The sequence below is a fragment of the Mustela putorius genome, unplaced genomic scaffold (assembly GCF_011764305.1).
Source record: "Mustela putorius furo isolate JIRA1106 unplaced genomic scaffold, ASM1176430v1.1 tig00000487_pilon_pilon_pilon, whole genome shotgun sequence".
Classification (NCBI taxonomy): Eukaryota; Metazoa; Chordata; class Mammalia; order Carnivora; family Mustelidae; genus Mustela; species Mustela putorius.
The window spans coordinates 8,040,260-8,065,631 of record NW_025421399.1 but is presented as its reverse complement, the minus strand read 5'-3'; the positions used below and the strand labels follow the sequence as shown (position 1 = coordinate 8,065,631).

The 25,372-nt window shown below is 55.4% G+C and overlaps 1 protein-coding gene across 1 annotated transcript in view; it reads left to right on the top strand.

Annotated features, from left to right (window-relative positions):
• Positions 1-4,994: 4,994 nt before the first annotated feature.
• CACNG4 (calcium voltage-gated channel auxiliary subunit gamma 4) overlaps positions 4,995-25,372 on the top strand; it is a 57,718-nt gene continuing 37,340 nt past the window's right edge. Inside the window, exon 1 of the mRNA XM_004749120.3 lies at positions 4,995-5,444. Coding sequence (XP_004749177.1) covers positions 5,225-5,444 — 220 coding nt within the window. The 5' untranslated portion in view covers positions 4,995-5,224. The remainder of the gene's footprint in view (positions 5,445-25,372) is intronic.

The window sequence follows — 25,372 nt, the reverse complement described above, 5'->3', positions numbered from 1 at the left end:
CGGGGGAGACCGCCCAGCCGGCAACTGAGTGCAGCCCCTCGTGGGATCCGGTTTGAAAACACACAGGTCTTCAAAAAGCCCACACGGACTTTGCTCATAGTTGGCCGCTTTGTTCGCTGTGCAACACTGACAGCAGGCCACTGCCTTCCCCCCCCACTGACAGTAAACAGAAAAACCTGGGGCGGCGGGGTGGCAGTCGGAGGACCCCAGATCAGGGGTGGCCCTCTGCCTTCCACTCTGGCCAGCATCAAGACAGGCACTGGGAGTAGGAACCAGGAAGGAGGAGGAGGAAGAAGGCAGGCTCCTAAGGCTGGTTCCGGTCCCTGACAGCAGCAGCCCCGCTCAACCTACCTGCCCAAGAAATGGGGAATGTGCCTCATCCTCACTCCCTTGTCCACTCACCGCCCCGCCCCTGGGGTTGCAAGGCGCAGCCCCTCCTTAACCTCTCCACCCTCCTGTGACCTTGATGGTCATTTGAACCTGATTTCATCTGGAGGAAGACAGGAAAGAAGAGAAGCGGAGGAAGCAGATGTGGGTAGAGGGACTTGGAAGACCCTGAGCCCCGGCGCCCTCTGTTAGCTGGCTCACCCTGGCTGGGCTCGGGGCAGAACTGGGTTCAAATCCCAGCGCAGTCGCTGATTCTGTGTGGCTGCAGGTGCGTCTCCTACAGAATGGGGGTAAAGGCATCGACCTTATGTGCTTGTTGCCATGATGAGATGAAATGATGCCCATATAGGAGGCAGCACAGAGAGGGCACTCGGGGAAGGCAGCTGCTCTCCCCTCTGCACTTCCAGGCGCTGGCCTGGCGTGGAGATAGTGAGCACCCCACCGCTTCACTGTGGCAGGGCTGAGAAAGAAGGCTGCATATCCGGGCCCAGCCACCTTGAATGGGATATAAGTGATAAGCAAATGAAATGGAATAAACTTGAATACATAAAGCCAAGAAGCATTTTCGGATCTGCGCTCCTCCTCAAAGGAACCTCCTGAAATATGAAGAAAAAGGAAAAAAGCCATTCTTGCGGTGTGCATAATCTGACGGGGGAGGCTGTCCGTACCAGGATCTAGAGGCATTCTTCTTGGATTCTGAGCAGCTTGGATGGGCTACAGATAAGCCTCCACACTGAGCCAAGCCCCGGAACCTTCTAAGTCTCATCCTCAACCCTGTGCTATAGAAAATCAAAATCACTCTTTCTGTCAATTCACCGGAAATATCTGTCTGGCTCTCCAAATATCCCCCTCCCCCCCACCCCCACCCCCGCCCCATTAAGTCTTCTAAAATCAGCAGAACCATCTGCTTTGGGCATGGAAATGAGATAGTACAAAAAGTTGCCACCCGAAGGTCATTATTTCTGGAGGACAAAGGGGGAAAGCAAAGCTTTTAATAAGGGCTCTCGGAACCACGTTCCCCCTCGCTGGCGGAGGGCCTCTCCCTTCCTTCTGACTACAGATGCTGGGCGGCTTTGACATGCCCGTTACACAGCGTGCACAGTCTAATGCGTACTGCCCTCCCACGGCCACTGCCCCGCCGCCTCACCCCGGAGCTGGGTTGGTTGGAGGGTTCGGAGCTCATTCATTTGTCCTCACAGCCAGAGTAAAGTGAAGAATTGTGGTCATTACCCAAATGAGCAGGTGAAAGGGAAAGAAACCCGTTTGTGTTGAAAAAGATGGCTTCAAAGGACTGATCTAAACACCTCCACCTGCTCAGCTGTCCACAGAGATAGTAATAAGTACAGTGAGTCGGCCCCTCCCCCCACCGTGGATCTGACACTGAGCAGCTCCCCAAGGGAAGATGCCAAGTGTCCGTTGTCTCCAGAACAAGACCAGCCCAGAACCTCCTCCTGAGTAAGCAAAAGACACATCCCTCCCTCGGAACTGGAAATGTCACATGGGAGAAACTCCGGGGACCTCAGGCAGCCCTTAAACACTGCCATTTAGAGTTCTCTAATCCGGCTGAGCAGAAATTTCCAGATTTAAATTGTGCTCACCCAGGCATGATGAATGGTCTCAGACAGTCTTGAGTTTGCTCCAGCTCCCGTCACCGGCGGTCAAGTCCTTATTTGACTCCAAAGTCTACACCCTGGCCATCTCGGGACTAAGCATGGCTGCCGGTTGGGCGTCCACAGATAGAAAGGCAAGTTGCTAAGCCCCATTGGGGTCCCCTTCTCCCACATCCAACATGCCATATGTAACACAGTCAAGCAGCACTCGACAAAGACCAAGAGGCAATTTGGTGCCCTTGAAATATTCTGGTTATCGGGATCTGAGCTGAGACCTTGCAGGTGTGAGACCTTGAGCGAGTTAGTCAACTTCTCTGGGCCTTGGATTCCCCAGGTATTGTAAGGGGGATAACAGTGAGAATAACAGATGATGTAGTAACATATGTCCGCTCACTGTCTCAAAAAAAGGGGGGGGCAGTATTTACTACTGATTCCACAAATGATCACTAAGTCGCTAAGTGTATGCAATGTGCAAGGTACTCTATTTGATCCTCAAAAGCATCTGAAAGGGGAGGCTGGAGAGGTGTCTTTCTCTCAGGTGGTTCGGGTTTGTCCAAGATCACCCACAGTTAGTGATGGAGGCAGGCTGAGATGCTGACATCTTGGCTCCCGGTCCAGGGCTGTCTCCACTCTCCCACATGCTCCTGGGAATGCTGGTGGGAACTGGTCCATTCGGGCTCTGATGAATGAAGATTTCCGTTCTGTTTCCGTGGGATTAACATGAGGATCGCTGGCTTGGAAGAAGGCCCCATCAAGCATGCATCACTTCCCAGACCTAAGAGCAGACTGAGGGAAGCTTCTCACTCCCGCTCCACCCCACAGATAAATAAGATCTGTTTATCTTGGTTCCATTTATTTCTCTCAAAGTCCCCGAGAAAGACTGCAAGCAGGACGGACTGGAAAGGATGTCCCCGAGGGACCCAGAAGCAGGCTCAGGATGCTGGTTTTCACACCATATTTCTTGGAACCCTAGGTCCACAGCTCTCGGGGCTACAGGGGGTGGTGTAGGTGGGTGGGTACAGGTAATCTGGGGCCCCTGTTTAACCAGAGCTATGCCAGCCCTGACCTACATGGCTAACTGGTAGGAGACTTGGTTTATTTATCTGGGGCTTCTGTTTAAGATTTAATTTGAGGCAAAGATTTGCTCCTTAAGAAGGAGAAGAAGAAGAACAGTAACAACAAGAAGGAGAAAGCTTGAGATCTACCCTTCTCGGTGCTTCTGGGGACAGAACCTAGAATTTATCCTTGTGGATATTAGGGACATAGGAAGGCAGCCCTGCTCTGAGTCAGAGTAAGCCATCTCACACCAGGTGTGCACTTTCAGGCATACATTGGGCACCTGCTGTGTACAGAACCCCAGATTGGGTGACAGGTGGATGAAAGTAGAATACAGGTGACAGCTCTCATCCTCTGAGACTCAGGGGACCTACGAACAGATACCCCCAAAGCAGGAGAAGGGGCCACAAATGTGAATTAATGCAGCTAGCCTGGTCCTTGGGCTACATTATCTTGGGTTTTATTTATAGGCTCTATTGTCCCCCAGTCAGACTCTGATTTTCCAGGGCACAAGGAACACCTCTCACTCTGCAAACATTTCTCCACTCCTTACCACATACATCAGATATGAGAAAGGCTCACAGGCTCACGGAAGAGAGACCACTAATTCCAGCATGAGGTCATTAATTTTCTTTGGGTCGCGGAGGCCAGGGAAGGTGCTAGAAATGGAGGTGATATTTAGTCTGCACCTCACAAGAAGAATAGCAACACTTGGCACACTTCTTTCAGTTTCCTGGGGGTCCAGGGCAGCAGCCCCAGGGCAGCCATCAAGGGTGCCAACCACACGAGCTTTGGGGAGAGACAGAATGATGTCAGGCTGGACATCCCAGGACTTGTCTCCGAAGACCTTTTGGAGAGAAGAGTTTGGAGCTGAGGTTTTGAAGGGGAAGGAGCCCGCATTGGCTCTGGGAGAAGGGAGCGTGTCTAGGTTGGGATCATGCCAGCAGCAAAGGCAATTAAGTGAAGCCAGCAGGGCTGGAGGCAGAGACTGGCAATAAAGGGACAGAGGTGAGGGAAAGCCAGTTAAGCTCCAGTGGAGGGAAAGGCAAAAAGAAATAAAGGTATTCAGGAGGGAGCAAGAAGAAAGAGGGGAACAGCTGAGGGCTGCCGTGCTTGAATCGGCTACAACTAGGGTGTTCCTGGACTCACAGGAATAAAGCACCCAGAAATGTAATAATGGAGGGGAGCCCCCTCTCCAATCACAACCCCATTACCGCTCTGCCTAACAGGGATGCTATGTTCTTCCCAACTGACCTCTGGCTGACACCCTTCTTCTCCCTCAACCCCAAATTCTGGGTCCCCTGGAGGAGCTGGTGGGGGCAGGAGCAGTTAGGTGGGGGAGGGAAGGGGCCAGGGCCTGGCTTGGCCTGTAATATCTCTCAGCTGTGACCCACATCTGGGGCTTCTGGAAATCTGACCGGAACATTCCCACTGCCAGATGACGCCTACACCATCCATCGCCAGGTAAAGGCACAGATTTGTACACGGGGCAAGGAGGGCCACCCCCCGCACGCGCACACACGCACACACTCCACAAATGAAAGAGTCCCCGGGCCATCTAAGGGAAGGCTGGATGTCCTGGGTTGAGTAAGCGAGGTGGCTGGCAACGCGGTTCCCCTTCCGTCCTCCCGGGAACCCGTGCCTCGGCTTCCTTCGCTCCAATAATGTGAATGAACCCTGGGAGAGGAGGCGAGAGCGCGTGCGAGCGCGGAGAGGGGAGAGGAGCGGGGGAAGAGAAAATCCCGGCCGGGGGAGAGGGGCCGAGAGGGGAGCGCGAAGCCGGGCGGGGGCCGAGGCGCGAGGGGCGGCGCCGAAAGGAGCGGGGCGCGGGCCCGGAGCGCGGCGGCGGCGGGCGGAGGCGCGGAGGGCGCGGGGCGGAGGCGCGGGCCGAGCCGGGAGGGCGGGCCGAGAGGGAGGAGCCCCCGGCCTCCGCCGCCAGCCCGCCCGGCGGCCCGCGCAGCCCTCACTCGCCGCCGCGCCTCGGAGTTTGAGCCCCGGCGGGGCCCGAGCGCAGGCACGCCCGGGGCGCGGGGTCGGAGCGCGCAGCGCGGCGCCGCCCCCCCGGCCCTCGGCCCCCCAGCCCGGGCGCCCCCGGAGCGGCGCGCGGAGGGAGGAGGGCGGGCGGGCGCGGCGGGCCGGGCCGGCGGGCGGCGGACTATGAGGCGCCCACCATGGTGCGATGCGACCGCGGGCTGCAGATGCTGCTGACCACGGCCGGAGCCTTCGCCGCCTTCTCGCTCATGGCCATCGCCATCGGCACCGACTACTGGCTCTACTCCAGCGCGCACATCTGCAACGGCACCAACCTGACCATGGACGACGGGCCCGCGCCCCGCCGCGCCCGCGGCGACCTCACCCACTCGGGGCTGTGGCGGGTGTGCTGCATCGAAGGTACGGCCGGCCGCGGCACCCACCCACCTCCCGACACACACACACGCACACGCACACCCTGCCCGGGGTGCCGGCCGGGAAGGGGGTGGGCGCGGCACTGGCTCCGCGCGACACACAAAGGAGCCGGAGCGAGCGGGCGGGTCCCCTCGCGGCCAGCTGTGCACCAGCTCGGGGTCCCTCAGGCCGATCCCACAAACTCCACGCACACGCACACGCACACCCCCTCGCACACAGACACAATGAAACACACGGAAACTCACACGGGCGCGCGTGCAGCCCGAGACCGGAGCGATCCCGAGGGGCCGCGCCGGAGCCCCCGGGGGAGGTGGAGGATGGCGTGGGGGCGGGAGGAGGCTGGAGTTGGGGGGAGCGGACCGGAGAGGAGGGGAGGGAGGAGGGGGAGGGGTTGCTTGGCAACCGGTGTCTGTGCGATTGCTATGGGAACTGGCCATCCTGGGGCGGGGCCGGCCGGGGGCGGGGAGCGCTGGGGCCGCTCCTCGCTCGCTCCAGGCCCGGACCGAGGGGTGGGAGTGGGGGTGGGGGCTGTGCTCCGAGCGGCTCTGGGCGACCTGGGTCGCCGGAGCCTGACGCCGCCCAGACCCTGCTCCGCCGCCTACTCCTCCACGGGGCCCCGGCCCGCTGCTCCCTGCTCGGCGGGGAGGGAGGGGTGCGTCACCGAGGCTGCCCCCCACCCCAGACTAGGGGAGCAAGTCCTTCGTCGCGGTCCCTCGGCAGGGAGGCTGCGGGAGACCTCGGCAGGACGCCAGAGTGCGTAGGGGCGACCAGCGGACCAACAACTGCCTGGGAGGGGCGTGGCCGCCCCGTCGGTGCAAGAGGGGCGGGCGCGGCGCCCCACGGATGCGCGAGGGGGGCGTGAAGTAGCAGTTGCAAGGTTGGAATGACTCTGGGGGCCGGGATTGGGTGTCCCGGGACCAAGGGGACCGCTCCCTCTGCGGGAGGGGCCCGGACGCCTCCAATGGCAAAATGCGCCCGACTTCAGCGCCTCCAGCCCGCCCCGCTGCGGAACGGGAACTAACAGGTGGCTGTGGAAGGACGGTCTGGCCCCAGCCAGGTTGTGAACGGGGCCTGCCGCTTTGGTCTTGGCTTTCAGATCGGAAAAGGGATGGGGGGAGTTGGCGGAGCGTTCCTTTCCGATATCCTTGGACAGAGTTTCCTCTTTCTTTTTCTGTAACCTTTTCCCGTGTGTTAACTCCGCCCTTCCGTCGTTCGGGGAGTTCTCCCACACACCCAGCCTTCCTTACTGCAGTTACAGCCCCTGTAAATAGTTTAGCGGGTTTGGAGCTTGGTGGAGGTTGGTAGGAAGCTCTTAAAGAGATGGCCCTTTTTCTGGCCGCATTTGGAGTCATATAAAAAGAGGCTTTGTAGAGCTGGGTCGGCTCGGGAAGGCTGAACTTGCTCCCTTTCCCCTCCTCCTAGACCTGCCCTCGCGGGAATCCTGCCCACCTCTGCCCCCCACACCCTCTCCCAGACGCGGCTGCCTTGCCCTTTGCAATTTGGAGTTTAGTGCCAGGGCTAAGTGGAGTCTTGGAGGAGCGGGCATAGGTGCAATCAGTCGTTTGGGAAGCAAGCCACACAAAGGATCGGTGGGCCCACGATCACACCCTCCTTTTTTCTTTTGAAAAACATCATTTCTGGTGTGCAATTGCTCAGATCACAAACACCTACTCTTCTCATCTGGAGAATGTACCCACGTCACTACCTGCCACGGCACCTGAATTAGACACAGAACAGGGGCCGCAGAGCCCCCATGTTCTCCCTCACAGAGGTTCGGGGGGCACAGTAAGTCATGCCGCTGTCATCACCTGAAGGCACCCGTGGACCCCAAGCCTCCCAGTTTCCCAGTGGGAATCGGAACTAACTCCTCCACAGCAGCGAGCCCGGCCTCTGCAGAGCGGCTCGAATGCCTCCTTTATTAATTCCTCATCCTAATTAGGATTGATGCTGCACTTAGCATCTTGCCAGCTGCCTCGAGCCGTTTGCACTCGGTGTTCATCAAGAGAGCCCCAAGCCGATCTGGGCAGCTGGCTCCGCTGGCGGAGGGAGGGTGGAGAATTGCCATCTGGGGGACTTCACCATAAGAACTGAGCTGCCTCTGTCATTCCCCACCCACCAGCTCAGGGGTTCTGAGGGCCAAACCAGGCCACATCCAAGGGCTGGACCACCCTCGGACCAACCCAGGACCAGGAGAGCTGGTTCAGGATTCCTTGTTGTGGCTAGTATCATCCTTCCCTGGACCTGGGTGGAAACTGCTGGCTCACCTCGGGGAAGCACAATCGCCTGACATCTGTGAGGCCTCCACCTGCTAGAGAGGGTCCAGGCGGGGACCCAGGCAGCATAGCCATCCCATGCCCCTCCCTGGGGACCTGCCCCCCCCCAGTGTTGGCTTTGTGTGTAAAAGGCATGATTTCCACCTGTTCTCTAGCCAAGTGCTCCCAAAGCTTTACATGGAGTGCTCCCAAAGCTTTACATGGGGTGGGGGGGGGGCAGAGAGAAAAGAAAAAATCAAGCCTCTGGGCTGAACCAAGAGAAATATTGGAGCAGGGCCACTAACAAAACACTGGTTGTGACTGAGGGTTTGCTGGCGACAGTGATTCCATTTCCTGGTTGTCTCCCGTCAATGATGCTGCCGGGACGGAGAGCCGAGCCCTCTGCGTACTGAAGGCATCCCAGCAGTCGGACAGGCCCGCCCCCAGCCAAGCAGTGCTGGCGTCACCCCAGCCTCTTTCTGCACCCCCCCAGATCCTCTCTACCGGACAAGCGCTCAGAGCCTGTGCATGTTAGCCCACGGCACGTTCATAACAGCCCCAAGAGGATACTGTCTGCATCTCCGTAGGCAGCTGAGGGTATAGAGGCTCAGAGAGGGTGAGGCACTTGCCCGGAGGCACCCAGGTAGGAGGCTGCTGGGCCAGATTTGAGCCTTTGTCTCACTACAAAGCTCTTCCCACCATGTCATCCTGCCCTTTCCCAAACAGCTTCTGGGTTGCCATTAAAAATAGAACCAAGTACTTGACTACCCAGTGGAGCCTAGCTCTGAGGTTGGGCTGACAGCAGCATGAAGGCATTCAGAAGTGAGAATGTACAAGTGATGCCCAAATTGCATAACATACTCTTTCTCCCCTCCCCTCCCCTCCCCTTTCCTTCCCTCTCCCCTCTCTCCTCCCCTCCCCTTCTCTTCTCTCTGTCTATTTCTGCCTCTGTCTCTGTTTCTGTCTCTCTCTTCTTCTACCACGTTCTGGACTAGCCCATCCCCATCACTATCGGCCTCCTGCTCCCTTCCTTCCCAAGCCCACCTCATTCTTTCTTTGTGTCTTTGGTGACACTCAGCCCAATGCTGGGGACACAGGAAAGAAGTCCTAAATCTTTGTGGACTTTTCCCTCGTAGGTATCACCAACCAGCATTTGCTCAATCTCTAATGCGTCTTGCAATTAGGCGAGGTATGGAATGTAAGCAAGCATTAGGGAGCGTGCACTGTGTCCTGGGAAAGTCCCCATGCCCGCTCTTAGTTCCGGAGTGTCCGCGGGGGCCGCTGGAGGTCAGGGTCCGTGAGGGACCCACCACCCTCACCCGAGCAACGCCTCTCATCCAGTAAACCCAGACTTCATTCACGTTATGGAACACAGAGAAAAAGAAACTGTTAGTACTGCACCCCGGGGCCAGGGGAGCGAGAAGACAACTCTCAGGGACTAGCCAGGGGCTTCAGCCCGCCCAGGCCCCGCCCAGTTGCCAGGGGGGCGGGGCTTCCTCCTCCAGGACACTAGGAACCCTTTCCAGGCAGGTGCTGGGAAGATTTGCCTTACCACACTCCCAACGTAGGACCATTCAGAGACGTTTTAATTCACATAACGTCCGTTCCACACCCGCTCCACTCCCAGGCACTGCGCTGGGAACTTTCCCTGTCTGTGTTTGCTTTCATTTTCTCTTGCGAAAACTCACAGGCAGCCTGTCCAGTCAAGCCCGGGTGGGGGACAGTAGCCAGAGCAGGTCTCCCTCAGCTAGTCACCTCACCCACCGGCTCTCCTTTGCCCTCTGGTGTTGATAAAGATGCCCATCACTTGGTGAATACCTCCGTGAAGGACTCCGTAAGTTCGTGTAATTGTCAACCATAGTTCAAGGCAAATATTAATTACCTGCCTTTCATAGATGTGGAAGATGAGGCTTCCGATGGTCAGAGCTCTTGAGTGCTGTAGAATGTCTTCTGTCTGAATAGATGAGCCCGCTTTCCACCAGCCAGAGGATGTCCTTTATTTGAACCACACAGATTTGGGAAGGGGTGAGTGAGGGTGTTGTCTTATCCCATTGGCTTAAGCAACATTTATTTCTTAGCGTTCTGGAGGCTGGAAAGCCAAGATCAAGTGCCAGCCAATTTGGCTCTTGGCTTGCAGGTAGCCCCCTTCTCACCATGTCCTCACAGGGAGGAGTGCGAGCTCTCTGGTCTCTCCTTATCAGGGCATTAACCCCATCATGAGGAACCCCCACCCCGACCACCACCTCAGACCTCATCTAAACCTAGTCACCACCTCCAGAGCCCCACTGCCAAGTACCCCAGGGGGTTAGAGCATCAACCTATACAAATTTTGTCCACATATAGGAATTTCAGAAGGACACCAGCATTCGGTGTGGTAGAGGACTGATCTCCCGTCCTGTGCCTGCTTCCCCGGGGCTCACTCTCCAGCCACTCAGGAAGGGGCCCTGGCAGCCCCTTCTCCTGTCTACCTTCCCTTAATGTCCTGCTTTGTTCTTCGCTGCTTTCTCTCTTCTTGTAAGAACACCCCAGCTCCTTTGAACTGGACCCGCTGACTTCGTGAGGAGAGGCTGGGGATCCCAGGGGTCTGATTTAAGGACCTCACCACAGAGCCGGATTTGGAGGAACACCGCCCCCCCCCCCCCGTGAGGGGCTTTAGAGAGGCTCAGTAGGAACGCAGCAGCTCTTTAAAATAAATCTCCTGGGTCAGTCTCTTCAGATGCAGAGACTCGAGATTTGGGGGCTGTCGTCACAGAAATGCAGCAGAAGAGACCTCGGGCCGTCAAACCCAGAGTCTCAGAAGGCAAGGGAGGCAAAGAACGGCGTAGACAAACCAGAACTGCGGAAGAGGGCCCGGTGAGCCTGAAGGGAGGGGCCTAGCTGCTCTGGAACTTTCCTTCCATTTCTGGCTTTCAGCTTTACAAGCCCCAGAGAGCCCCCTGCCCCCAGCCTCCTGGTTGAATCAGGTTCATGAGGCTTCCACACACGGGCCAGCAGGGGGAGGGGGGGCAGGGCTCCTCTGGCCAGAAGAACCTCTGAGATTACTTGGTTCAGCGACTCTTGACCTTTTTTCTGCTAAGACACACACGCAGAAAGGCTCTAAGGCACCAATCTGCCGGGCCTGCTTCTTTTTATTCATTCATTCATCCAATCCACTCACTTATTTTCATTCCACACATGCTCGCCAAGTACCTGCTCTGTGTCAGGCGCGTGAGGCTCTTCGTCACACGGCAGACGGGACAGACTCGGTCCCTGCTCTCCCAGAGCCAACATTCTCATGGGGTAGCTGACGTTTCCAGGCATGGATGAGGGTTAGGATGGACGCAGGGCGGAGGTGTGCTGGGAGAGGCTGGGGGGGGTTGCCATCGGTCAAGGGGACAGGGAAGAGCTGTCAGAGGACCGGAGGAAGAAGGAAAACCTTCCAGGAAGAGGAAAAGGCAGGCTGAGGCTCTGAGGCAGGAAAGGCCGGGCAGGGCTCCAGCACCGCATGGGGGTCCTCGAGAGGCTCCTGGAGGTCAGGATCAAGATCAATGCTTTGCGGAGTTTGGGGCTGGGGAGTAAATTGACCTGACTTATGGTTTTAGAAGAGTCTTCAGCTGCACATGGGGAAGAACTGCGGAAGAGGGAGTGGAGACTCTGGAAGGCAAGGGAGGCCACCAGGAGACCAGTCGGGTCCTCACTGCCGGGGACCCGAATGGAGTCTTGGGGCTAACTGGTGGCAGCAGAGGTGAGGAGTCAAGGCTGACTGCCTGGATTGACTCCTGGATCTGGGGCTATGGCAGCTGCGAGACGGCACGGCCATGGCCGAGTGGGGAACACGGAGGAAGGAGCAGGAACGGGAAGGGAAATCAAGCATGTACTCATGGGGGTTCCAGGATTTGGCGCGACCACCCAACATGCCCTCCACTGGAAGTCATGCTGGGAAGTCCAGAGGAGGGTGACTCAGGAGGACCACTCTATGGCATCACGGGCCCGAGTGTCTGGATTCATCATCAATTGCCCATCACCCCGGGACAGGGTTTCTCAACGTCAGGACAGCGACATTTGGGGCTGGGTCCTTCTTGGTGGCGGGGGCTGTCCTGTGGGCTGTAGGCAGTTCAATGGCGTCTCTGGCTTCTCCCCACCAGAAGCCAGAAGCATCCCTCCGCTGCCAAGTTCTGATAACCAAAATACTCCCAGACGTTGCCCAGTGTCCCCTGGGCATGGTGGGGTGGGGGGCAGAGTGGGGAAGCGAAATCAAACCCCTGTGGAGAACCACTGCTCTGAGGGAGTCAGCCTTTAGGTGGGGGGCTGAGGCGGACCCGATTTCTGGCAGCTGGTAGGATCCCCACTCTTGTCTCATTCCTTCAAGAAACCATATGTACAGATAGAACGAGGTGGCATCTGCTTTAGGTGACTGGTGGCAGAAGGGGTCACTTCTATTCCCTTATTAAGAGTAATGACTTACAGGGGACCCAGCTCACCTCTGCCTGTGACACCCCAGCATGTGTCCACACTAGAGATGGGACCTGCCCATGGGGCCCGAGCCTCACACTCTGCAAGCAAAGGAAACCCAAGGCCAAGGAGGCAAAGTGACTCGTCCAAGGTCACACGGCTTGTTGGTAACAGACCTGGGGCAGAAGGGGGTGTGGGGACTGCCTGATTAGGGCTCGCTGGGCATAGCCTTCCCTCAGGCGGGCATGGGGGCAGAGGCTGGGCACTAGGCAGCAAGAAACACAGGGAGATGAAGGGAACTCACTCCCTCCGGGCCTTCCTCTGCCACAGCTCATCAGCTCCATCACAGTTAACCCACAAACACACACTCAGAGCAGCAGCCCCTGGCCTCCGGTAAGGACACGTGAGCACTGGCCAGATCCCTGAAATCGGGGTCAGTAAGAGAACACGCTGGTTCTAACCCCAGGGCCACGCCTAAGACCCCCGCTCCATACCCCTCGCAATCCTTCTCTTTACCGCCCTGGCGCTCAGAGGGTACTGATGAGACTGTCTCTTCTGAACTGAGAGTCAGGACGTGGTACCAGACGAAGGACATAACCATTTCTCCATTTCTTTATGTGAAAACCTTTCAAAGCTGTGAAAATGATATTATACGATTTTACTTATTTAGTTCTTCTCCCTCCAACCAAAAAAAGAGAGAAAGGAAGAAAGGGACCCGATCTAAAAAAAAAAAAAAAAAAGTGGAGGAGACATTGGGTCAGAAGTAGAAACAAGAGCAGGAAAGTAAGGTGATGGTTGAGTCCGATTAGCACACAAAAAGCACGCTGCAGAGGCTGGCTGTGTTGCTGGAGATGGGCCACCGCTTGTCCCTGAGCTTCCCGGGGCTGGGGACAGACAGGAGAGCATGACCAAACGTGGGGTGGCCAGTATGCACACGGTAGAGGAGATCTCTGCTGGAGAGAAGCCTGATTGTCTCTGATACGGAGGCCTGGGAGCAAAGTATTCCCTGCTTCCTTTTATCACATTAAAGTAGACTCTGTTGAAAAGGCAGCATGGTGGGGGCGGGGTGGGGGGTGGTGGCGAGGCAGGAGGCCAGGTTCTCAGTTCAAATCCAAGCTTTCCCAGGTAACTGTGCTGCTTGGGGCAGGTTACTTAACCTCTCTGAGTTGTTCACATACCTGGAAAATAAGATAATGAAGCAACAAATGTGAAAGTGCCCAGCGCACAAACACAGAGTAGATACTCCCCAAACGGAATGCTTGTTAGGACAACCCTGGGGAGGACTCAGGAGTTTCCCAGCAGGTTCCCGGGTGTAGAAATGCCCCTTTGCATTTCACGCACCCTGTGATTTCTCTGCAGTGGCAGGACAGGGCTGCGGCCCGATGACCCTCCGAGGGAAGCTCCGGGGTTTTTGCAAAGCAGACGGTCCTGCCCCTGGAGGACTCTGCCAGCTCAGAGATGACAGACTGTGACACCATGACTGTGACACCATACTCAGCCATGCCTGAGGTTGGCTCCCCCTACCCTCCCGCTTTCCTGGAGCCAGGATGGGGCCTGGGAGCCACCCTGTTGGGGATGCTGGGTCCGAAGAGTAATCTGATTATTTTGCTCCCCTAAACATCAGGATCTGTCACCTCACTTCCACCCTTCTCCCCGACCTCCAAGGTCCTTCAAGCCAACCTCCCCTAAGAAACCAGCCAACCCCCAGCCTCCAGCCAGCAAAGCTTGTAACCCCAGCAGCCCTCACCCTTTCCCTGCCTCTCCCGCCCCTCCCCCACTTCCAAGGATTGCACACCCGAAGCCAGGTCCTTCCTGACGACATCCACCCTTCTGTGCCTCCCACCACACCAAGCCCACAGAGGCAGAGGTCCTCCCAAGAGCTGGTTAGGTGTCCCTCCTCCTCCCTGGCCATTGCCCCGTCTCTGAGAGTGTGGAAAGACCACAGGGACTTTTTGACCCAAGCCCAGCTCCAGAGCCTGGGAGAAAACCCATTAGCTAAGGCCGGTCAGCTTCCCTGGCTCATCATCTGCCCTGGCTATCTCCGTCACCCACTGGCCCCAGGGGAGCACGGCAGGACTAGATGCCCACGGCAGCTCACTCTCCCAGCCCCCACTAGCCCACAAGGAAGCACCCAGCCCTGAAGTCGTACGGACGTGGGTTTGAGTCCGGATGGCCACTCATCAAGGTACCTAACCCCCGCCAAACACCAGTCCCTTCATGGTGGGATAGCCCCTGGGGTCGCTGGGAAGGTTTGGTGAGAAAACCTCACGGTTATATGCAAAGGGTTTTGTGCAAAATTACCTCCGAGGTGCCTGGCATCATTCAAGGCAGGATTACCTTCTCCCTGGTTCCATGTTTCCAGAACCTTGGAAATTTCCCCAGAAGAACGAAGTTGTTCCGCGTTTGCAGCGGGCTTGAGCGGGGCCCCGGGTCAGCTCACTGGCCCCCAGCGTCTGGGAACAGGAAGACACGGAGCTTCTCCAGGGATGTTCGGGCCAGGGGAGAACATGGTGCCGTGTCATCACCTCTTGAGGCAGAACTGCTCGAGTGGCTTCTGTGAACCATAAAATCAGAACCCAAGGGCTCTCCATTAGGAGTTGAAATAAGGTCTAGCACCAAGGCAGTGCCCAGAGCGGTGACGGCAGCCACCCGGGCTGAGAGTCCCTGCATCACATTTCCTGGCACTGAGGCTGTCGCTGCGAACTCCTGTGTGGGGGGATCCGGGCTGTGACCGAGGAGGACAGGATGCTGGGCTGTGGACACGTCAGAACGGGGGTCAGGAGACCTATGGCCTGATCCCAACCCTGCCACTGACCATCTGAACCGCCTTCTGCTTGTCCCTCGACCTCGCAGAGCCTCGGTTTGCTTGTTTGGCCAATTGGCAAGTGACACCTGCGCCTCCTCCCCACCCCTCCCCCCCCCTCCCTCCATCCCTCCTCTCTCCCTCCTTACTCCTTCCCTCTCCCCTGCATCCTCCTTTTGTCCACTGTCCCCCACTGGGGTTAGGGGACTATGCAGTGGGAAGGTGCTGACAAGGCCATGGCCGCTCCCACGGAGGCACTTGCAGAGGGGACAGGACCTTTGCACGTACTTAGCAAGGAAGCGTATGTGGGCAGCAGCCTCCCATATCACATGAGCTGCTGCTGGCCAGCGTGGTCTCTCCTCAGGACAATCGGTCACGACTCCTCTCCCACCCACTGGGTGCTTAGCGCAACCTCCAGCAAACCCTGTGAGCCTGCTCTGGGTCCAGCACCGTGCTGGCCACCACAGAGGCCAGACGAGAGCCACTTTCTTGCGGGAGCTCCCCTAGCCCTGCCAGCTCCCCCCCCCACCCCCAGAACACACCTGCTGCTCCCCTGCCCCTTCTCCCCACCTGGCTCCCAGCCTCTGTCATCTCTCGCCCTGATGCCCCAAGCAGGGTCCTGACCCATGTCCCTGCTTTCTCTCCTGCCCCCCCACCCCATGCCAGCCCTTCACTCATAGCCAGAAAGTTCTTATAAACATATAATCAGGGGACACCTGGGTGTCCCTGGGTGGGGACACCTGGGTGGCTCAGTGGGTTAAAGCCTCTGCTTTCAGCTCAGGTCATGATCTCACGGTCCTGGGATCGAGCCCCACATCGGGTTCTCCACTCAGCAGGGAGCCTATTTCCCGCCCCCCCCCCACGTCTGACTCTCTGCCTACTTGTGATCTCTGTCTGTCAAATAAATAAATAAAATGTTTAAGAAAAAATATATATAATCAGATGGCATTCACTCCCCAGCTTGACAGATTTCAATGGGACCACAACCTATCTGTGATCAAGTCAGGCCCATTCCCTGATCTACGAAACCCTGCAGATGGGGCCCCACACACCTCTCTGATCTTTCCCACCAGACGTTTCATTTTCCAGAAAAAGTGTCAGGGAAGATGTATCTGAACCAAGCCCATGTGATGGTTGATAGCATGAGGGCTGGACAAAGAGACGTGCATTTGAATCCTGCTCTACCCTGCTTTCCCTGCGAGCTTGGGCAAACTCCCCCAGCTGCTCTGAGGCTCAGTTTTCTCATCTGTAAAATGGGATAGCATGATAGACAACCCCCAAGGAGTGGAGCCATTCCCCAAGACACAGCACCAAGCACGAGTGGTCTAGGGGGACTGGAGATAGGAGAGCTGGACTCCGGGTGGGTTGAGTGCATAGGGTGGAGGACCACCCCTCGTTAAGGGAGGAAGCAGGGCAGACCTGGAGACACAGGTGCGGGAGTCATCTGCTGGATGGACGAAAACAGTTCCCCCTTGTGATGACGTGTCAGGTCATGAACATGAACCCGAGTGCCTTCGGTTCCCCGACGGGACCAATGGCCCTGTGGCATTTGTACTTTCTGAACCAAAACCAGATAAAAAAACAACAGGTTTTCTATTGTTGTAGAAGGTATAAGAGGTAATATAGGAGACGTTACTGGGATCCTGAAATGTTGACATTCACAGTTTGTTTGAGGAAGTGGCAGGGCAGGGGAGAGAGCAGACAATTTAAAAGCAAAACCATCCTAGAAAAATCCAGACCTGAGTCACAGGCCATGTGCAAAGGCTACAAAGTGACTGTTGTCACTGTATTCACGGGCTGGGAGCTTGTGCGGTTAGGACCCCTGAGTGTTGGGTGTTCTGCTCTCACCATCTTATAATTCTTAATCATTTTTGAACAAGAGGATCTGTATTTCCACTTTGCATTGGATCCCATAAACAGCATAACCTCTCCCAAGTGTCCTTCTGCTCCAAGAAGGAACTTTGTTGAGAAAAATGGGACAGAGAAGCTGACACTGGAAGGTCCTGAGGTTGTGCAGAAATTGGCAGTCGGGGTGGGAAGCACAGGTGGGAGCTGGGAAGTAGATCTCACTGCTCTTTTTAACCCAAGGGCTGGCCACCAACTCTACACAAGGACAGGGGCTGCCTCGGAGAGCAGTGCGGCTTAAAATTCTGTCACTGTGAAGCATTTATGGGGTGCCTGCTGAATGCTTGGCTTCGTGCTGGGCTCGATGGGTGCAGAATGTACAAGATGTTCACACACAACAGTGCAGGGCATGGAGAGCTCCAGAGCACACCTGGCTGTCGGGGCACCCTCCTGGGGGCACCAGCCGGACCTGTCTCCTAGGGTCACCGGAGGATCAAGAGGAAAACACACACAGGGTTCCATACACACCTGCTTTGCGATAGACATGCAAAACACAGGGACAGTGTAAGCGGCCTCTTGGAGAGAAGTAGGGCATGGTGAGGGCATGGGAAGGAGCACCGCTCAGATCCCCTGCGGAGTGGGGTCTGAGCCCAGGCTCTGCCTCCTGCTAGCTGTGCGGTCGCCTGCCAATCATTTCACAGTGTCTGTAGAGCCTCAGTTACTTTCTCTGCAAAATGGGCTGTAGCAACCCTCCAGTGCAGACTTGCTCCCAGGAGCCAAGATGTGCTGTGTCCGTGCTCAGCTCGAGCCAGGAATAAAGGGTCCAGTGCCCAGTAGTTACTGTCCTTTACTAACCCAGAGACTGCCCAGCACGTGGGGGCAGCGGGAAGGGGTCCCACCTGTAAGGATGGGTCTCAGAGGAAGGGGGTCTCTGGCGAGCCCCCGGCCCAAACCACAAGCAAGGGAGAGCGCCCAGATCCCTGAAGGCTTCCAGGGGACATTTCAGGACACCCATGCTCCCTTCCAGGGGCCGGACAGTCCGGCCAAGGCCGTGTCACCAGCTCATCTCTGCCACACGGCGGGGGGAGGACGGCCCGCGCTTGCTTCCGGCCCTCGCTCTGAAAAGCCCCGATAACAAGCGCACATTGACGGCCGGGTTCCCCTGGGCGAGCGCGCTCTTCCCGGCTCGCATCTGAGCCCTCGCCCGAGACGTTTTCTCGCTTCAGCAGTTTGGCATGTCATACAAAGGGGCTCTGATTTTTCCTGATGTCCAACTCCTCTTGCCTGAAAAATAGCTTTTGTTGTCTTTCTGCCCACGGATTCCTTGCGTGGGAGTGAAGGCCAGATGCCTGGTGGGTGAAGAGTCCGGTTTGCTTAGCCATGTGCGGGGTCCCCCTTCTTCCGCCTTGGTGGCCCTTTGTGGCCCGTGGCCCCTAAGGTTCAGTCTTTCCAAGAGTTGTCTTCTGGCCCCTGGCCTGTCTCCCACCTTCACACTGGTCAGTTCCTCTCCCCACTGGGTGGCTGTGTCCCAAGGGTCCTGTTTGGGGTTGAGACCAACGCGCACTGTCCCACCATCACCACACCCACCAGCCAACCACTAGGTCTCCTTCCGCGAGCCTCCTACCAAACCAACGTGTTTTGTTCTTCCTCCCCTCCCCCCCAACCTCCCTCCCTCTCTCGCTTTCTGCCTCATACCCCTACTTCTTCCTCTTCCCTTTGCAGTATGCCATATTCAAATCACACAGACCCTCTCCTGCGTCTGGTTCAAGGCAGACTTTTGAAAGTTCTTGAGGCACTTACGAGATAAAAATGTATTATCTTAAGTCTGTGATTATTAGAAGGTTTATTAAACATGGGAAGAATTCTATTAAGTAGCAAATTGAGTGAGTCAAAAACCCATAGATGTGGAACCTCTAAAGGTCATCTGGTACAAAATAGATGGGAATATGGTATGATTATTCTATGCGGCCAGAAAAAAAAGGAAAAAAAAAATACATTGGAAGGAAATTCACCAACATGTTAAAATGGTGGTCGTGGGAACTATGCATGATTTCTTTACTCTCCTATCTTTTTCAGATTTTCTGTTATGTTGGGGAGTTGGGATTTAGAAACCTGATATTTAAATTTAAAAAGCACCAGGGGGTCGCCTAGGTGGTTTAGTCAGTTAAATATCTCCCTTTAGCTCAGGTCATATTCAAGGTCCTGGGATCAAGCCCCCCATCAGGCTCTCTGGTCAACAGGGAGTCTGCTTCTCCCTCTCCCTTGGTAATCTCTCTCTCTCTCTCTCTTAAGTAAATAAAATCTTTAAAAATAAATAAGTAAATAAAAAGCACCAGGGCCCATCTCTCGTCCTCAGAGAGATGAATGGGTGTGTAGGTTCATTCAGTGTTAATGGTGTTTTTTCTCTTTATTCTTAAATGCCTCCAGGAGCGTGCTCCCCGGCATCACGCCCGGTCACCTTTTGTCAGTGTTTTATTACAGGCCATCCCTGACTTATAACCAAATTGATTCCTGGATGAAAGCCTCTGTGAGCTATCCACGGGCGAATTTTTGTTTCCTGCAAGCGCAATTTGCACACTGGCTTTGCATTCCTAGAAATCTATCTCATGCCATCAAAGTACCCAAACTGACCACAAAAGTAAATGAAAAAGAAATAAAACCCCAGATAGACGCTCCTACACACTTTTCTCCCATATGTAAAACTAAGCACTTCGTATAAAAGCTGCATCATGAAATGTTCCTTTGGGGGAATTTTTCTGCCTGAGCCAGACTGGCCCACATTTCTCGAAATAGGAATCCAGTGAAGTTTGAGCAGAATTTTCTTTCCTTTTTTTCCCCTTCTGTCTTCTGAAAAATCTCCCTGTGGCAAGTTTACGCATGCTTCATGGCACACACACAAAAAAAAAAAACCCTCAAATAAAGCATTCTTGGGTCTCAGATTTTTTTCCATTGCCAATTCCATTTGTGTAAATTCTTTGCAAAAAGGCTTTGCATGGCAAATGCTGGAGGAAAGGTACTTCCCACTATGACCTGTACCAACCCCACTCTGCTTTTCGGGGCAGTGAGTCAGTTGATTCTTCAAATGCCCGGGGATGCTGGGCTGTCAACGCCCAGGGGTTCCTGAGGCCAGATGCTTGCTTGTTAGAGCTGCTTTAGTGGGTAGCGGTGCTCTTAGCAAAGACAGCCGTGCGAGCCGCCCTGCAGAGGCAGACGTGAGGTCCCAGCCCGGTGGCTGTGGCTGCGATGCCCAGCCTTAGACTAGAAGGCACTTCCTTGATTCCCGTAAAAATCGCTGGGTCTCTGATGGTGTGTTTGTTCCTTCTCGTTCAGTCCTTCCCAAAGCCAAAAACAAAGCACTCATCTTCGCCCTTAAAAGCCCTTCATGTTCTCGGAAGCGGTGCTTATGTCTTCTCTTAGTTCTCCCATCTCGGAAGGATCGGGAAGGAAATTTACCCGTCTTTGTTTTGTTTTGTTTTGTTTGTTCTTAAACCTGGTTGTTTTCTCTAGACCATTTCTGGCTTTCGGTCAATAAGCCTTTGTGGGGTGCCCACTGGTGCAAAGCGCCCTGGGCTGGGGGCGGTGGGCGGAGCAGGAGGAGACCCTCCCCACTTCTCAGAGGCGGGTTGTTGAGTGGCCCACGAGCAGGTAGGTGCCCAGGCCAGCCCCGTCCTGCCTGATGGCGCCCTTGTTCCCCTCCTGCCTCACCTGCTTACCCATCCCCCACACCCCTGCCCACTTCTTTGCTTAGGATCCAGACTCCAAATTTTTTTTTTAAGATTTTATTTATTTTATTTGACAGATAGAGATAGGCAGAGAGGCAGGCAGAGAGAGGGAAGAGGAAGCAGGCTCCCTGCTGAGCAGAGAGCCCAATGTGGGGCTGGATCCCAGGACCCTGGGATCATGACCTGAGCCAAAAGCAGAGGCTTTAACCCACTGAGCCACCCAGGCGCCCCAAGACTACAAATTTTTTTTATTTTTTAAAATTTAAAAAAAATTTTTTAAATTTAAAAATTTTTTACTGTGTACCAGGTACTGAATGTATTATTTCCAGAACTTTCCGTATGGTCTCTCATCATTATAACAGCTATGATGTAATGCTACTTAAGTAGTTATTTAATGAACTATTGGTTCATCACGTATATTTCAGAGGGAGAGGGAGAGAGAGCGAGCTAACTCTTACATCATGCTTACTATGTGCCAGGAACTGTCCCAAGCACTTTAGGTATGGATTTAGCTGGTCCTCAGCTGAGTGGGTACTGTCACTGCTTCTACTGTAGAGAGGGGGAAACTGAGGCATGGAGATATTAAGTGACTTGCCCGAAGTTCCAGAGCCAACAAGTGGTGACAGCAGACTTCAGACTCGGGCTGTCTAGCTTCACATCGCCTCCTCTTTGTTGCCGAGCTACGATAGCGATAACTACAACTTGTGGAAATCGCTCAAGTGCTGGCACTTGGCTAGCTCCCCTCCGCTTTACGGAACCACACGGGTAACACTTCCCTTGTGGGAGGTGGAGATGCTAAGGGAGGCTCACCCTCCTGGACACAAGCCAACATGTGCACCCAGGCGTCTGCCTCGGAAACTTACTTGAGCTCTTTCTACAGCCCCGTGGGAAAATCTACCCTATGCCTATCAAGAAAGAGAAGCAGCCTCAGTCGCCCTGAGGAGCGGTGGTCGGGCAGTTCTGAGTCCTACACATTTCCAGAACGGTCCATAGGGATACCAGGAACCTAGGGGTCAAAATGCAGGCTGCTGTGCTCCTGTGCTGCTGGTGGGGAGGAGGGCTGGATGTCAAGAGAGAGCAGGACGTGTCCCACAGGTGCAGCTCCGCAGGTTGGCAAGCTGCTGGCCACAGGCCAGGCTGGCACGGCAGGCTTCTCGGAAGAGGTGGGCACAGAGTCGTGACCAGAACAGCACACGATGCTGGGCTCGGAGTCTGACTCATGCAGCCCGGAGAGGAAAGATTCTGCTGTCAGACCGAAGGCGGCTCTTTAGATTGGATGTTCTCGGTAGAGAAGGTAAAAAGCATTCTGCTGGAGACAGCTCCTTGAACGAGGCATTAACCACACACTTCAAACCCCCAGAACCCACGTTTTGCAGGGGATGCCACCTGCCAGCACATTTTCACACCCAGATTCCGGCGGCTGGCATTCACGTGCTCACGCCCAGCTCACAAAAAGCAGACAGAAGCACAGAGTCTGGTCGTACTCTGTGCTTCCTCTCATATCAAGTTCAGATGCCCGCAGGACCAGTCTAATTCCAAATGCGATGGGAGTCAGCAGCATGGCTCTCCTTTGCAGAGAACCGACCGGAAGGGGGCGAGAGGGGGCCCCCGGCGTGTGCGTGACCACATTCCAGATCCTGACCTGGTTGGTATCTGCATCAGTGTAGACATGGAGACATATGTTCATCAAACTGCCCTCAGGATTGCTCTCTGTGTGTTATCAACCATAAAAATTAAAAACAGACAGGGACACCTGGGTGGCTTAGTCAGCCGAGCGTCTGAGTCTTGGCTTAGGCTCAGGTGATCTGTGGTGATCTCAGCGCCCTGGGATCAAGCCCCATGTCGGGCTCTGTGCTCAGCGCTGAGTCTGCTTGGGATTCTCTCTTTCCCTCTGCCTCTGCCCCTCTCCCGTACTCATGCTCACACTTTCTCTCTAATAAATCAATAAATCTTAAAAAAAAAAAAAACAAAACTTTAAAACAGACCAATACAGGTCTGGGGGTGACAAAGACCCCTGGGTGGCCTGTCACCGGTCCTCACCTGCTGTCATTGATCCTCACCGGCTGGCTGGTATTTTCTCCAATTCTAGTCAATCCCACAAATGCTCGTTGGCAATGTGGGCCCCTAGCCTGTGCCGAATTCTAAGGACTCAGTGATTTGGCTCATCTGTTCTTCCACTCAGCTATGATTTTTGCATCCAGCCTTTTGGGGAGGCTGCTTGGCCAGCTGGAGGAGACGGACGTTCCTGTGTCCGCGAACGGCGTAACTGGGAGCTGACGAGATCCCCCACTTGCTCGTGTCTCCCGATCTGTGGTCCCTCATGGAACTCTCGCCACCCTACAGGGACATGGGCTCTATCGGCCTCAAGACGGCAGAGCCGGGAAGGCAGAGTCTGACTTGAACTTGCGTTGGGCCCTGTTCTGGTCACGATGCCGTATCCACCTCCTCTGAGCAGAGTCTGAGCCCACCCTGGGGCTGCTCTGGTTACTGGGCAGGCCACCAGCTGAGTGCCCATCTCCCCCCCCACAGGGGCCTCATCCTTATGGAGATGCTCACTTGAGCCCAGCACACCGGCTGAGGAAGGGCCCGCCCTAGGTGTAGCAGAAGCGTAATGTGTTTTGGGTGAAGGGGGTCTGGCCCCAAGGCCAAGAATGACCTTGTTTTTCTGAAACTGTTCTTGGTCTCAGCCAGGCAACTGTGACTCTCCGAGCCCTGTCGTTACCCTGCCTGGGGAAGCCAGTACCTTCAGCCCTCATCACACCCCCTGTACCCCCAATCCCCACCAGCATTTCTGAATCTCGATTCAAATCCCTCAAATACTTACAGAGAATTTAAAAACCAGACCCCAGACGGAGTCCTGGACACTCGGGTCATTCATTCATTCAGCAAATGTTTACCGAGGGCCTGCTACTGAACCAAGCGGTGTTCTAGATGGCGGGGGAAGTTTCCTTCATAGCAGCGAGGAAAACAGTGATTCACATAATGATTATATGGTCTCAGAGGACAATAAGCAAGAGAAATCAGGAGAGTGGCCGGGGAGGGCCCCATTGCCGGGAGGTATTTGAGTAGGCCGGAGGAGGTGAGCTTTGGGGAGGTCTTGGGGACCGTTGTGTGGGGCAGAGAGGAGAGTAAGCATCACAGCTCTATTTGAGCTTGTCTGAGGCCTGAGTGCCTAGGGCAGGGAGCAGGAGATATCGGTCAAAGAGCGGACTGTGGCCACCAGTAAGGACTTGGAAGAGGCACTGGAGAGCTTGGGGCCAAGGCCTGATAGGGTCTCACCTCGATTCTAACAAGATAGTAATGGCTACCATGTTGAATAATGTGGGGGCTGTGATTGGCTTGCTCTGAAATGGGGAGGCAGGCTCTGCAGGAATCCTTGTCATGGTCTATCCTGACCTCTGTCAGCCAGAGGAAATCAGGGAGGGCTGCCCAGAGGTGGTGACGTTGGCTGTGTCTTGCAGAATGCATAGGAGTCTGCAGTCAGGGGGAACTGACCGTACAGAGGCACATGCTTTCGTTCATTCACCCATTCATTCACTCCTCAGCAGACATTTTGTTGAGCTACCTGGGTGAAAAAGAGAATCTTGCTCTATTCCTAGAGGAACTTAGTGCCTGACAGCCAAATCCATTGTAATTCCTTGTGGATTTGTGATGATAAATGCGCCTTCCAGGAGCTGGAGTCCTACAGGGTGGGGAGAGGGAGGCCCTCGGAGGCACAAGGTGTGGGCATAGGGGTCTTTCTAGGCAATAGGTCATCTGAGCCCATTTTCAGAGATGAGTCTTCACACCGTGCACAGGAGCCTGCATTTGGCCCTCATGGCAAGGGCTGATAGTGAAGGGCTCCACTGGGGGTGGCAGCCAGGTTTTGACTCGTGTCTTGAGAGCTCACTGAGGCTCTCCTACAGAAAACAAAGCAAGGCTGGAGGCACAGAGACCTGCTAGGAAAGTACTGGAGAAGGCCTGACCAGGGTGAGGGACCCTGGATTAGGAGCAGAGAGAGAAGGTGGCTATGAGATCCACCTTGGAGACAGACTGGCTGTGGGGATGCAGAGGGGAACCCATCCCGGGAGGAGTGCGTCACCAAGCAAAACAGGACACCTGGGAAGAGCAGCAGGCTTTGTGAGTGGAGCTGCCGAGGACAGCTCCAGGCCAGAGCCCAGGTGCATGCAGGGAACAGCAGGGACTTTAGGTTGGATCAGACTCTACAAAGCTCTTATGTCTTAGCTCATCTCTTTACTATTTATTTCTTCCCATTTTGCAGATGGGGGGACAAAGTGAGTTGCAGTGAGTGTCCCAAGCAGCAGGGCATGCAAGTCGCAGAGCTGGTCCTGGGATTTGCCCAGAGGCAGTCTGGCTCTGGGTATCATTGTTCCTGACCCCCACACTGAGAGGCAACCTTAGGGAGGTCCCCAGCCCCTGGATGCAGGGGAGAGCCGGGAACTTCTCGGGGTGGTGAGAGGAGCCACGTAGCCTGGTACCAGTTTCTTAGCAAGACATGGGTAGCTCTGCACCCCAAGATCCTGTAGGTGCGACCCCAGCTCTGTTTCCTGGAAGGCTCACCTGTGGCAGCTGCCCATCCCCAACCCTAGTCATGTCTCCCTCCCTGTAGCAGAGAGTCTCAAAAACTCATTAAGTGAAAGAAGCCAGCCATAAAAGCTAGGACCGCCATAATGTAGTGTCACGCACTGGCAGGCTTGAACGCCAGAAATTCATTGTCTCACGGTTCTGGGGGCCAGAGTCCAAGATCAAGGTCGGGGCAGAATTGGTTCCTTCTGCCCACGTGAGGGAGAATCTGTTCCGTGCTTCTCCCCTAGCTTCTGCTGGAGGCCGGTGGTGTTCCTTGGCTCGTATATCTCTGTC